This window comes from Trachymyrmex septentrionalis, unplaced genomic scaffold (assembly GCF_001594115.1).
Source record: "Trachymyrmex septentrionalis isolate Tsep2-gDNA-1 unplaced genomic scaffold, Tsep1.0 scaffold112, whole genome shotgun sequence".
Classification (NCBI taxonomy): domain Eukaryota; kingdom Metazoa; phylum Arthropoda; class Insecta; order Hymenoptera; family Formicidae; genus Trachymyrmex; species Trachymyrmex septentrionalis.
Window position 1 is genome coordinate 154,827 of NW_017304248.1, and position 15,140 is coordinate 169,966.

Sequence of the window (15,140 nt, forward strand, 5' to 3'; positions counted from 1 at the left end):
GCGATCACATGTGCGAATATAAAGATGTCATACGAGCAGTGAACTCGCGACGCCTATAGCGAACATATCATTTTAAGTCTATAATATATCAAAATATTTTATGTACGTATAAGAAAATCTTATACTCACGTTAAGAAATTTTTCATATTGTACAGCCATATTCATAGTATTATCACTATAATCTAAAGTGTCTTTCCATGAATGCAGAAGAAAGGCAAGTCTGAGTTGCCTACTTGAATATTTCTTTAAAGCATCTTGTATCGTTACAAAGTTCTTTAGCGATTTGGACATCTTGCAGCCAGCTATAGTCAAATGGCCAGAGTGCAAGAAATATCTAACCCAATGTGAGTTATTGAAACATGCTTCTGCTTGCGCAAGTTCATTATCGTGATGAGGAAATTTAAGATCTACTCCGCCTGTATGGATATCTAAACTTTCTCCACAAATTACAGACGCCATGACCGAGCATTCAATATGCCATCCTGGACGTCCTCTGCCCCAAGGACTCTCCCACCAGGGTTCACCTGCCTTTGAACATTTCCAAAGCGCAAAGTCTGTTACTGATCTTTTTTCAGAGAGTTTATCTGCAGTAGTACTCAAATCGCCTTAATAGAATAAAGAAAAAAGAATTAAACAATTAATTTAGTTCTCAAAAATAAATTTTTTAAAACCAAATATATGACAGACAACGCTGACTCAACAGAGAAAACTGATTAGTGAGTGCTCAGTTTTTTAGTTCTTGCCTTTACTTCTTCCCTGAATCTAAGTATAAAAACTAATCATATGAAAAGATCACTGGGCGTTCATTGATCAGTTTTATTTACTAAACGCAGTTAACTCAAACTTACCTTCTCCCTCTTCTAAGCTTGACGTATCGCCATACGCTTCTGGTACAAGCTTGGCATAAGAATGTTTCTCTTGTTTATCAAATTTATCTACGTCAAAGTATACCGATCCATTACTTTCATAAGCATATCCATTATCTATTATTTGTTGTATAAATGCTATTATCTCCCCTACATATTCGCTAACTCTTGTGAGTACGTTTGGTTTTAATATCTAAAAGATTTGTGAGATAATTATAGTAGTTACAAACCAGGTTAGTCTTAAAAACACATCAATAAAAAAATTCAATCTTACATTTAAAGCATCCATATCTTTATGAAATTCAGCTTCCCAATGTTTCGATATTTTATTAAATATGGAATGTTCCGTAATTGTGCTACCTTTGATTTTGTCTAACCAATCGGCTAAAGGATCTTTAGCCTCTTTCAATAATGCCTATGTACAGTTAAATACATTTTATTTAGCCCTATAACTTTGCTCTTTAGATATTTTTATAGTCGATTGTTTTCGAAATATTTGAGCATTTCCAAACTTTTTGAAGACCATGTATATCTTAAGCAATACTTACGTCCTGAAACTTTGCAATCTTCTTTTCATCCTTCTCTTTTACTGCCTTCTGCAGATCTTCGATAGCTCTTGTTATTTTGTACAACATTTGTTCTAACATGCATTTCTTATCGGTACTACTTGTAGTTCTTACAACATTTTCAAAATTAGACATTACTTCTTTAACATCATCTAATATACTATTAAGGCTGTGATTTTCTTCCACATATTTTTCATACAGATAATTCTGCCTTGCTCTTTTTATGATCTTATCGTCTATATCAGTAATATTCATCACGTATAAGACATCATATCCAAAATAATCTGACAGTACACGACGTAGAATATCAAAAGATATATATGATCTGTAAAAAACATATATAATCTGCAAAAAACATATACATATATGTATATGCTCGAAAAGATGCTTAATAAATATACTGAATTTAAATATACTGAAGCAGGGAGGGGATAAACCCGCTCCGATAATCTTGATGACATATGTTAAAATCATGACTCTGAGTGACCCTCAAGTTTCAGCTGTAGCTTATTAATTAAAAAGTTATTAACGAAAAGAAAATTAATAAATCTCACTTATATATATTTAAAAACTAAACAAGGAATTAATTCTATTCTTAATTATTTTAATTTCTTTGGTCAAATGTGATATTCTTGTCCAATCATATTTACTGTCAGTACATTTTCACTTTTGTTAAAGAATCTTACTTTGTGCTATTCAACATGCATCTACAAGAGTTTATTAATATAAAATAATCTTAACTGTCTATAGAATTATTTATTATGCAAAAAAAGAATAATTCATAGCAAAATTAATTTTTAAGAAATTATGTCTTTGAATAGAAACCCATGTGGAACCTCACTTCGAGTGAAATATGTAGTCCTGCATGCAGTGGATTTCATCTTCCCTACAGAAGGGATTCCAATATTAAAAAAACTAGACACATAGATTTAGGTTGAATCTTGCTTTACATGGAAAGTTGTAAACCCATGTGAAACCTTACTTTGTATGAGTTTATAATTTTCTATGTAAAATAAAAATGTAAAGTTCAACCTAAACTTGTGTCCAGTTTTTATTAGTAGAAGAGAAGGAGATGAAACTCACTGTCTCCACATATACATTTTATAATGCAAAGTGAGATTTCACACAGATTTATAACTTTTCAAGCAAAAATTTACATACATTTTATTACTGTTTAAAATATCAGAAAGAGTAATTAACTTTCATGATTAATAACTTTTTATTTTATCAAATAATAAGCAATGGCTATAACCTTCAGTTGAAAGTCACTCAGAGTTGTGATCTTGACAACATATGTCATTATAGCAAAGTATCTCCTATTTGGTAGAATATTTATCAGACACTTAAAATACTTCAGATATATGTACAATTGTATAATAAATACACTATCAAAGAATATGTGCCAAGTGAAATTGTTTCATAAAAAAACTATTGTATTAAATGAGAGAAAGAGAGAATAAGAGATGCTTAAGCATACTATTTACAGATATCAGTACCTCGCATGACCCATGTGAGATGCATCATAGACAGTAGGTCCACAACTGTACCACAAAACACGATTTCCAAACTGTGGGATAAATACCTCCTTCTCTCTAGTCAAACTGTTGTACAATCGCAGTACCGTGGAATCCTTTCTATCTGGCAGATGCCAAGCTGGTTGTGTTCTCTTGGCCATTTCTAATTCGAAAGAATAGAACATCACTTCTTTAGTCAAAAATAGATTTTTCGTACAGGTTAATTAAAACATTTCTTTTAATAATCCAAAAGCACTCCGAGCATGTACTTTATCAAAATATTTAGGAAATCTTTTGACAGTGAACAAAAATTCAATTGCTTATTATTAATTTACACTTTACCTTTTAATGTAGTCTTCTAAAATCTAGTTGGAGGAGTTTCAAGTCTGAAAAGTCAAACCGAATGGGAAACCTATTTGATAACACGTGTCCTATAGAAAGCAACACTCAGGTACTCCGATGATGTTACTGGAAAGAAGAACTACATCAGTCAGATAGAATCAGGAGAGTGGAACGGATCTACCGGAAACCATCATTTTCAGCTCACCGTTTGATAACTGGCGGGATATTTAACCTCTTTAAAATATAAGTTAATATTTAATAATAGCAAGAGCTCACTGAGCGTTCAGTATGCTCTTGCATCTGATTGGCATATTCCGTTAGAACTAAAAATATAGACCAAACAGGTACAAGAGCTCATTGAACGCCAGTGAGCGGTCGTGCTTTTGGATGCACCTATTGGATACGTTCGTCGCTCATCCCATTGTGTCCTCAAAAGAGATTGGACATCGTTTAGACAATTTCTGATTGGTCCATCATACTTTTCAGGATATTTAAAATAAAATGAGATAGATGCATAAAATAGAATAAGATGCGTGTGTATCTGATTCTATGTTTCAAATTTACTGCCAGCCAATCGCAGTTAATGCGTTCAGCAGAGAAAACTAACCAGTCAGTGCTTAGTGATACTTTAATATGATTGGTTTTTGTTATATATCAAATTCGCACTAACATCGTAAATTCCAAATATCGGCCTGAATCACTAGTAAATATACACACACGCTCACACACACACACACACACACACACACACACACACACACACAAACAACACACACAAAAGGTCTGTTTTGTGTGGCTAAACTAGTGTACACTTTTGGAACTTAAAGTGAGATAGATATACGTTTGTTTAAAGTGAGAAAGAGAGTTCTAGAACAGTCTAGTGTAGGAACACAAAATAGACCAATAGATACACATAATACACATTTATGGAAGTTGAGCTGAACCAATGAGAAAAGGGAACACTATCCGCTCCATTCTCCCTCGATTCTCTTTGGTTACGGCCGGTACAAATGCTCCGAAACTGTCGCTAAGTTCCACGGTGATTGGCCGAACCTTGAAAGGCCAATCCAATCACCACCGCTGTTTGTCCGCAATGACCGCGTAAACTTTTTCCGGCCATCTTGTTATTATTTTCGAAAATCTTGAGGTTGGATTTTCGGAAAGAGACGCAAGACGCAATAGAGTTGATGCGAACGCCTCCGACACTGTGTTTCCAATTAACTAGCGTGAGAAAAACGTTGCTCGTATGAGGTTGAGGGCGCAGGGTTGCGACGAAAAACGGTCTGGGCGGTGGGTATCGTACGAACCTCTCCGTAAAGTCGATCCTCGCCTTGCTCTGCCTTGCTCAGCCTTGCTAGCGACCGTCGCAATAGTAGCAGTAGGAAGCAGAAAGCGAGAAAGACGAAGGGATACGTGCGGGAGACGACGTGAGAGTGGGAGGAAGAGAGAGAAAGAGAGCGAAAGAGAGAGAGAGGGAGAGCGCACGACACGAGTGCTAGCGAGAAAGCACGACATAGATAGGAGGAATGACGAGTGCGTGAAACGAGGTACGAAAGTTGGTGGTCGTGCGCGGGAATCAGCGGTTGTGTGTTTGACCCTTTTATGCTTGTGATTCGCGCCGAAGTGGTCCGTCCGTCGGCGCGGAACGTGTGCTTTTTTTAATTTCCAAAAACAGCGTGAATACGTGTATGATAGTGAGCACGGTAAGTCGCGCGTCGTTTTCCCGCGGCGCCTTCTCCGCTCTCGGGGGGGCTCCTGACGACGCAATCAACGGATGAATGGACAGCCGACTCTCGGGGACGCCGAGGATCGCGTGAGTGAGGTGCGTCTGCGGCCACCCCCGCGGACGTACCGCTGCGTCCTCGCCCGAACGTCAAACTTGTCTATCCCATCCGTCCGCGTGACAAATTTCCATCCGCGGCTCGATTCACATAACCTTGCTTCCGATTGTCAAATGTAGGTTAGATCAAGTGATCGGCGGCGGCGGCGGCGGCGAATCGGCGGTCCTCTCGCAAGCGGGCACGAGGAGAAATCATTCTTCCTCTCCGTCCTAATTCTCGTCGTACTCCGGTTTCCTGCGGATCGCGGAGATCCCTTTCGGGTTTTTATGGGCACAGCGCGAACACGTGCGACGTAGTTCCTAACGGCATCCTCGACTATTTTGGAGTATCGTCGCCTCTACGTTTGCCGTTTTGATGAATTCGCACGATATCAAAACTTTTGCGCGTTAAACTTTTAATGAAAAGCAATTTATCTCTAGAGTAAAACTCTTGCACACGTCGTAATCTATATGTCCGTTTCTTTAGGAATTTGAAGCATTGGCTATGTCGTATCTATCTTGCTTCGCTTTTATAACTTAAAATGGTTCAACAATAAATTCGGTTAAACGCATTAATGCATAGTGGTGCATTTTAAAATGATTGTACACTGATTTAATCTGAGTATTAATGTGAAATTTCTCGAATGATAAAATGTGTGTTCAGTAAAGTAGGTACATATTTTATCAAATAGTACAATAAATTATTTTAAAGATTTTACAGTTTTATTCGTTTATATATTTACATTAAACACACATACATTCTTACTTTGATTTGTGAACAATGACTTTAATATATGCTGGGAAAACGTCATTTAATCGTAGCTGATCATAGTGATTAGTACTTGAGAATTTTTCTACTGGATAAGCATTATAAATGGCTTACGGTTAATCACAATGTAATCTAACGACTCATCCATATATACTAGTGTGTATTAATGTATGCTATCAAATTCACTATTAGATTTACAAAAACTAAATTTACATCAACCATATTCATCTACTTGCTCAATATATATAAGTGTATTACTAAATGCAAGGTATTTCATATGTCTCTTTTATTTAAAAGGTAGAACATACGAAAGGACATACAGTTAAGATACATACAATGGCAACTTTGGCTGAGCAAGCATCTAAATTATTGGACTTTAATCAGAAATTGGATATAACACTTCTCGACAATATAGTAGGATGTATGTACACTGGGATAGGTGAGCAACAAAGAGTTGCCCAAGAAGTATTAACAACTCTTAAAGAACATCCAAATGCTTGGACACGGGTAGATACCATTCTAGAATATTCACAGGTAAATGTCATCAAATGTTTTTTGTATCTGTAATTGCATATATATATGTAGTATACATATCTCTGCAAATAATTTATATTGTTGCTTCAGAATCAACAAACAAAATATTATGGTTTGCAAATATTGGAACAAGTTATAAAGACACGATGGAAAGTATTACCAAGAAATCAATGCGAAGGCATAAAAAAATACATTGTAGGCCTTATCATAAAAACAAGCAGTGATCCAGAGACGATGGAAGCTTCCAAAGTTTATCTTAACAAACTTAACATGATCCTTGTACAAGTGAGTAAAAGTTATTTCTCTATGATGTATTTCTTTATGAAATATCAATTATATGTAACAATATTATTCTGTCAGGTACTAAAACGTGAGTGGCCAAAAAATTGGGAATCGTTTATCAGTGATATTGTTGGTGCAAGTAAAACTAACGAGAGTCTTTGTCAAAACAATATGACTATCTTAAAACTTTTGTCAGAGGAAGTATTCGACTTTTCTAGTGGTCAACTCACTCAGACAAAGGCAAAACACTTAAAAGATACAATGTGCAGTGAATTTTCACAGATATTCCAGCTTTGTCAGTTTGTGATGGAAAATTCACAAAATGTTCCGTTAGTAGCAGTCACATTAGAGACGCTCCTGAGGTTTTTAAACTGGATTCCACTTGGTTATATTTTTGAAACAAAATTGATAACTACTTTAATATACAAGGTATTGTGTGTATTTTTTTCATTACTTTTCGTTTTAAAGTTTTTATTTATTCTCAGATTATGACGTTAGAAGTATAAGAAAACAAAAATTCTTGTTAATTATATTTAGAGATATTTTTCAATAAAACAATTTGCAATTGATAGAATAGACTTATGAAATATATCAAAAAATTTTGTTTTAGGAAGAAATTAAATCAGATTTATTTCTATTATATTATTAAAGAGGGCATACATCCAGATAGGTTAAAAAGATGCTTATTTATATGAATTTTTGTAATGATTTAACTTTACAAGATTTTAACCAATATTTTAACGTATATTAATGAAAATATTTTAATTAAAAATTTTAAATAACACTTATACTATTTTTATTAATATATATGTAAAATATTAATTGAAACTCTATCTGAATAAAGTTTGTAAAAAGAGGCATCTTTGACTGTTCAAGATATTCTCCCTTAATTTGACAGTTATATCTGTGAACATAGCTCATTTTATTTTTGGTTTTGTATAACTCATTTTTAGATATATTTATTGTTGTGTATTTATTTTTATGTATTAATTAACAAAAAAAATAATAAATTTTATTATAAATAATTAATTTATAATTTGGTTCTATTAATTGTATTGTTTTATTGAAACATTTTTATATAAATATATTTTATAAGAATCTTTATTACGAATTTTTAGTTTCTGGTATCACAATCTGAGATAATAGTGATGAATAAATAAGAATCTTAAATACGAATTGTTGGTGCTCTAGTATTATTTATAATAATCTATGTTTTCAATTTATATACAGTTTTTGAACGTACCAATATTTCGGAATGTTACTCTAAAATGTCTAACTGAAATCGCAGCAGTCGTCGCCACTATACCGAATTATGATGATATGTTTATTATATTATTTATCAACACAATGGAGCAATTGGAACTAATGCTTCCGTTGGAAACTAACATACGTGAAGCATATGCGGCTGGTCAAGACCAAGAACAAAATTTTATTCAGAACCTAGCTATGTTTCTTTGCACTTATCTAAAAGATCATGGCGATCTAATAGAAAAAAAACAAATGAATGAGATATTAGTAAAGGCATTACATTATCTCGTTCTTATTTCTGAAGTCGATGAGGTTGAAATCTTTAAAATCTGTTTAGAATATTGGAATGGATTAGCAGCTGATTTGTATAAAGAGAATCCTTTCGTGACCTCGTCGCCGCTTTTCATGTCTAAAAATATGACGGTTCCACCTCGGAGATTATTTTATGGTCAAGTTTTGACAAAAGTACGTTATATTATGATCAGCAGAATGGCGAAGCCCGAAGAAGTACTTGTTGTGGAAAATGAAAACGGCGAAGTTGTCAGAGAATTTATGAAAGATACTGATTCTATTAATCTCTATAAAAATATGAGAGAGACTCTTGTGTATCTTACTCATCTTGATTATTTGGATACGGAGAGAGTAATGACAGAGAAACTGCAAAATCAAGTTAACGGTACAGAATGGTCTTGGAAGAATCTCAATACGGTAACTTTCTTTTTTAAAATACATATTTGATTCACATTTACAAATAATAAAATGTGTTAAATGAAAGACGAGGATAATATTATATTTATTATGTCTTTATTTTTTTGTTAGTTGTGTTGGGCAATAGGTAGTATTTCGGGGGCTATGCATGAAGAGGACGAAAAACGTTTTTTAGTAACTGTAATCAAGGATTTACTTGGTCTGTGTGAACAAAAAAAGGGAAAAGATAATAAAGCTATAATTGCCAGCAATATCATGTATGTTGTTGGCCAGTATCCACGGTTTCTCCGAGCCCATTGGAAATTTTTAAAGACTGTTGTAAATAAACTTTTTGAGTTTATGCATGGTAAGTGGATAAGACATTTTTATCATGGAAACATTTTGTTGTATAATACAATTTGAACATGAACAAATAAATGAATCTTTATTCATGTTTTAGAGACGCACGATGGAGTGCAAGATATGGCCTGCGATACTTTTATTAAAATAGCACTGAAATGCAGACGACATTTTGTTACTGTACAAATAGGGGAAGCAATGCCGTTCATTGAAGAAATTCTTTCTACAATTAGCACAATCATATGCGATCTTCAAACACAACAAGTAAGATTAATCGTAATATTTATTTTACATACTTGTTAATATAATGTGTGTAATATTGTGCAATTACAATCTAATATTATACAATAGGTACATACATTCTATGAAGCAGTTGGCTATATGATAAGTGCTCAAGCCGATACTTTAGTGCAGGAACAGTTAATCGAGAAATACATGCTTCTTCCTAATCAAGTTTGGGATGACATTATTAGTCAAGCATCTAAGGTATGTCTTGTTGTGTTAATCACCGATGCTTTATATAATGCAATTGTATTTTAATATAAATATCTTTCATCAGAATGTAGATGTCTTAAAGGACCAAGAAGCCGTGAAACAACTCGCCAGCATCTTAAAAACAAATGTTAGAGCTTGTAAAGCTCTTGGGCATCCATATGTGATGCAGTTAGGGAAAATATACTTAGATATGTTGAATGTTTATAAGGTACGTTCCTCTACTTGTATGTAAAAATTTTCGATAGTAATTGATAGTAATTAATGCAAGTTTACATTTGTTTCAGGTTATGAGTGAAAATATAAGTGCTGCGATAGCTGTAAATGGTGAGATAGTAATGAAACAACCTTTAATCAAGAGTATGAGAGTAGTGAAAAAGGAAACATTGAAATTAATATCGGATTGGGTGAACAGGACGAATGATCACCAAATGGTAAGTTTTCTTGCTCATAAACTCGTATATTTTTCTTTTGTCCTTCTCAAAATTCAAATTTATCTCTTTATTTATTTCATTTATACAACATATACTTATGGGGATTTTCTTTAATAGGTATTGGAAAACTTTATTCCGCCGTTACTGGATGCTGTTTTACTGGATTATCAAAAGACGAATGTTCATTGTGCTAGAGAGCCTGAAGTGCTTAGTGCTATGGCCACCATAGTAAATAAACTAGAAGCCCATATCACTAGCGAGGTGCCCAAAATATTTGATGCAGTATTTGAATGTACTTTAGAAATGATAAACAAAGATTTTGAAGAATTTCCGGAACATAGAACAAACTTTTTCCTTCTCTTACAAGTAAGTGAAGCAATATCCATTTGCTTGTTTTTATATAATTAAATATTTCTCCGAGTTATATTTGAAGTTATATCATATCTGAAATTAATTTATTTAATTGAATATATAATATATAGTAGTTCAACATCTTAACATTCAGAGTGGTGCTTCGTATCATCTTTGTAATGTATTTTTATATTTGAAAATTATTTTATCTTTGTTTTTTAATTTAGGCAGTGAATATTCATTGTTTCCCTGCATTTCTTTCAATTCCACCGGCTCAATTTAAACTGGTTCTTGACTCGATTATTTGGGCTTTTAAACATACGATGAGGAATGTAGCTGATACAGGATTACAAATTCTTTATCAACTTCTATTAAATATTGAACAGCACGAACAGGCGGGTCAAAGTTTTTATCAAACATATTTTACGGATATTCTACAACATGTATTCAGTGTTGTCACAGATACATCACACACTGCAGGTAAAATAATAATACCGTTGTCATTGATTAATTAATATTTACATTAATATTAATCAATATATATTGTTTTTATGTATTTGATTTCATTAATGTGTACAGGCCTGACTATGCACGCGACTATTCTCGCTTATATGTTTACACTGATTGAACGTGGGAAAATTCAGGTGCCTCTCGGCCCTGTGCCTGATAATACTTTATATATACAAGAATTTGTTGCAAGATTGCTTAAAGCAGCCTTTCCGCATTTAACCGATAATCAGATTAAAATAACTGTACAAGGTTTGTTCCATCTTAATCAAGATATCAACGCATTCAAGGAACATCTCAGAGATTTTCTTGTGCAAATCAAAGTAAGTAATGTTCAACATTTTGTGCTTGCACATTTATCTAAAAATATGTATAAAATAGTTAGTATTATTTTGCAAATTATAAATAGTGGGACAAAATAATAACTATCAGACTTTAAAATTATTTCTTAAGTTTTAAAATAAATTGTTTTTATCTGTAGGAATATACAGGTGAAGATGATTCTGAGCTTTATTTGGAGGAACGAGAAACAGCTTTACGGCTAGCCCAAGAAGAGAAAAGGCGGCAGCAAATGGCGGTACCAGGCATTATTAATCCTCACGATATGCCAGAAGAAATGCAGGACTGAATTACCATAGTCCTTGTCTATCATGTTTTGCACATCTGAATGAGAAATTGTTAAAAAATAATTATTGTATCCTTTGAGCTGTAATTATCCTTATGACATCACCATAAAAAATAGACAAATATTGATTATACTTACTAAAACCGAGTCTGCAAAAAGAAACTACACCCTTGTTAGGGAAGTAAGCCCAAAATGTGGTGAACTGTTTGTTATAGGATTCTAAAAAAAAAAGAAATTCGAGTTTTCGTTGTGGATAATAGGACAATTGCCTGCTAGCGATGCTATTTCATGTAATGAAATAAAAGGTTGCTTTTCAGAGAAAATCGATTGTCTAAGAAACGATAATTCTAGAACAAAACGTTTACAAATTAATTCCCAGATAATTAAAATTACACAAAAAATGGTAGATATAAAAGTAACCAGTCTTGAGAATTACCCTCAAATGATTCGATATATATATATATATTTCATACATGATGAATTTTCTCTATATAAAATTTTCCACGAAACCTATAATACTACTATATTTAAGTTTCGTTTTAGCATTTTTTTCTATGCGAGTTAAGAGAAACGCTATAAGTCCACAGAATTGTTTTGTGCACACTATTGGCCATTTAAATTTCTTGTCGAATGGATATGGATATGTATGTATGTATGTAAGCTTACTTGTGATAGCTTATACTAATGTATTGATACATGAATTTGTTATAATATAAATAATACAAAGAAAGTTTTTCTTGTTCCATACTTTTTATTCAGTCAAAATGATATGTTCATTCATACAACCGAGGATACATTATTATTCAGCAATAATGCCAATAAAATTGATTTCTTTTTTTTTTTTTTTTTTTCGAAAGATAACAAATGATGGAACGTATACAGTGATATGAGACGCGTGCGCGAGTGATAAACTTACATCTACTAGATGAGAGAGAGAGAGAGAGAGAGAGAGAGAGAGAGAGAATGCACAGGTATATAGTATATCTAACAAACAATCCGAATAATTCAAAACCGTGTAAAAAATTATATAAATATATATAAACCAGCGCGACCTATTTAACTTGATGATTAATGCATTTATTTGATCATTATACATATAATAATGATTTCACTGAATACTTGGTGAGTTAGTGTATTTTATCGGGCGTGAGTGAATAGGAAATCTCTTGGTGATTTGCGTGAGATAAGATTTGTGTATAAGGTATCATTGGGTTTATGATCGATGTAAAAGGATAATTTTTATTGCAATGAATCATATAAATGATTGTCGTATGCATGTTTAAATCAGTGTAGAGCTTTAAAGAGTAATACGTCGATATTATAGTTACATGCAGGAGGGAAAGGGGCGATCGAATTTAAAATATGTGAATAATTTGCATAAAATAGTATCGTCGCAAGCAGGCTCTGAAGATGATGTGTACGTGAAGGCGCGTGTTTTTATCTGACGATCAATGAGAGCGAAGTTGTATAAAATACTATCATTATTATTACTATTATTATGAACCATACAGTGAACACTTGTAAATTAAAATGATCGCAACCGTACGTTTAGCACTTATTTAGGTACTTCATCTTATCTCGATTTGTGTTGTCGAATTTAACTTACAATTAGTAATTACAAGGACAAAAAAAATATTACTCTGAGGAATCTTCCTAAAGATTAGACTTATATTGAAGGATCGAGTTTTGTAATACATTCTGTTTTTACAAATCATTGTCGTATCATTAGTCATACGCGGCGTTCTATTGAAATTAAATAAATTTAAATAAACGAATTTGATTCATTGTACTATCGCTTTGTTTTTATTATCTAAAACACTATTCTCTTATCTATAAAAATATTTCAAAGACAACATTAAAGCTTTAATTATATTATCCCCAGAGCACAGAGAAATTGCAGAAATATTTCATTGGAGGATTGCATTGTAAAAATATTGTAAAATGTTGTTGCAATGTGGTAGTAACATTAATTAAAATGCCCTCTTTCAGAAAGATTGCAATGAGATATTATTGCAACATTGCAATACAGACTGCATTGTTCTATTTGATTTGATATTCACAGCTCTTGTAAGCATCATTTGTTCTTATTTAACAGGATTCTGTAGTTGTCCTGTTTATACTAGAACTTCAGATTCTCTAATTTTTTTAATTGCATTTACAGATTAAAAATTCTTCCATGCACAATTAATGTATTGACAAAAACACAATGTAATAATTTCGCATAAAAAACGAAAAAAAATGGGAAAATTACACGTTTTATTATCCGACTCATAACAATATTACTTTATATAAAAGTTTTATGTTTTATGATACGTATTTATATGTATTTACATGTATGAAATGAACTTAGAGCGTACTATAAATTAAATGAGGAAACAATACTAGCTAATTAAAGAAGAAATCCTATATTCGCTCAAAGCGATTTTTATACGTTTAAATCTTTTTGTGAATTTATATATCTGATTCTGCAAACTGCGCGCCGAAATCTTTTCCAATCTTGAAACGCATTCATAAGCAGAACTCGAATAATAATATTAAAAAATTGCAATTTAATAATTTTTTTATGCTAATGAGCATCTTTTATAAAAATATTAATAATAAGATGTTAAAGAGAACCTAAGCCTAAGAATAATTTTATTGCGAAAAATGTTGCTTTAGTCAAGGACAAATATTGTCTCGTAATTGAATTTTGATATGACGTCCCGGAATCAGAAGTTTCAGGTTTAAATTCTGACTGAGATATTTTTCGAAATAAAATTATTCTTATTATTAATATATTCTTGTAAAAAGATAGTTGTGACGATACAATCCTTCCTCGTCATCTCTAAAGGGGTCCTATACTTTCAGGATTCTGGATTTGTAATCACCCCCTTTCAGTCCTCTCAACATAGGAGCAGTTAGCATAAAGATGATCGTAATTGAGTCGTGAAACATGAGTTGCAGTCATTGGTAGTCGTAGGTCAACGCATAATGTTTTGATCATGGTATGAGATATTCTTATATCATACGGCATGCCTACGACTTAAATTCCATGACTCAGTTACAACAGAGAGAAACCTGAGGGATATCAAAAGCGGTGGACATGAGCAATGGCGGCCATACCGGCTTCCGGCCTTTTTCAAATGACGATTGGAAACTCCTTTAGCGACACCAATATTTAATTTATAGAATCAAATTTATAGAATCATACGAACTACATTATCGACACTACTGATAAAGTCATAGCGTCGAAAAATATGCAAATCTCATTATTTATATCAAAAATCAGATTTTCGATTTAAATGATGAGACTGTTGAAATAAAAAATGACTGAATAGATTATCATCTGATAAAATCTAAGGCTCATATATATTTTTTCATCGATTCCAATTCATTACTGAATCTCGTCTTATAAATGTGCGGAAAAATTCAAATGAATGCGACAGTAAGATTCAAAATGGATAAAAATTTCTATTTGTATTTTATAAATTATTAGAATCATTTTTTGTGTATGCATTGTTTTAAAATTAACTATTTTAAGAAACGCAAATTAAACTGAATGAGATTATCGAATAAACAGAAACTACGTATCTATGGAGACATATTGGAAACTTTTAACATTCTCGAAGCTGCACATTTACCTTGCATATCAATATATATATATATGTATTAACAAATGTGCTGTATCTACTTCCCAGAATCGTTTTAATACGCCGGATAATACAAACGGAAATATTTATTAGTAATTTATTATCAATACATTTT

General features: G+C 32.5%; 2 protein-coding genes across 11 annotated transcripts in view; one reads left to right on the forward strand and one right to left on the reverse strand.

Moving 5' to 3' along the window:
- The window catches only part of LOC108752598 (cysteine--tRNA ligase, cytoplasmic), a 7,363-nt gene extending 2,711 nt beyond the window's left edge, over positions 1–4,652 (reverse strand). The window contains exons 1-7 of one of the 4 annotated variants that reach the window (XM_018493550.1): positions 4,596–4,652; positions 3,289–3,414; positions 2,929–3,109; positions 1,415–1,757; positions 1,141–1,281; positions 849–1,059; positions 130–605 (exon numbers count right to left, since the gene is read on the reverse strand). In XM_018493550.1, coding sequence (XP_018349052.1) covers positions 130–605; positions 849–1,059; positions 1,141–1,281; positions 1,415–1,757; positions 2,929–3,107 — 1,350 coding nt within the window. In that variant the 5' untranslated portion in view covers positions 3,108–3,109; positions 3,289–3,414; positions 4,596–4,652. The other 3 variants (XM_018493557.1, XM_018493541.1, XM_018493567.1) reach the window with 3 other exon arrangements.
- Positions 4,400–11,399, forward strand: LOC108752570 (exportin-1). 7 transcript variants are annotated; one of them, XM_018493481.1, is made up of 14 exons: positions 4,400–5,110; positions 6,174–6,410; positions 6,501–6,695; positions 6,771–7,121; positions 7,923–8,648; positions 8,760–8,994; positions 9,088–9,251; positions 9,339–9,473; positions 9,547–9,690; positions 9,767–9,913; positions 10,031–10,279; positions 10,492–10,744; positions 10,844–11,094; positions 11,253–11,399. In XM_018493481.1, exons 1-14 carry the CDS (start codon positions 5,063–5,065, stop codon positions 11,397–11,399), a joined length of 3,282 nt encoding a protein of 1,093 aa, XP_018348983.1. In that variant the 5' UTR covers positions 4,400–5,062. The 7 variants fall into 7 exon arrangements, with proteins under 7 accessions (XP_018348983.1, XP_018348989.1, XP_018348998.1 ...); XM_018493487.1 differs by having other exon boundaries at positions 4,400–5,101; XM_018493496.1 differs by having other exon boundaries at positions 4,400–4,991.
- The last annotated feature ends 3,741 nt before the right edge of the window (positions 11,400–15,140 follow it).

Coding starts and splice junctions, on each gene's coding strand:
- LOC108752570 (XM_018493481.1), top strand. CDS start 5,063: ATGAATGGACAGCCGACTCTCGGGGACGCCGAGGATCGCGTGAGTGAG. Junction 6,696..6,770: donor TTAACATGATCCTTGTACAA/GTGAGTAAAAGT, acceptor TTATTCTGTCAG/GTACTAAAACGTGAGTGGCC. Junction 7,122..7,922: donor TAACTACTTTAATATACAAG/GTATTGTGTGTA, acceptor ATTTATATACAG/TTTTTGAACGTACCAATATT.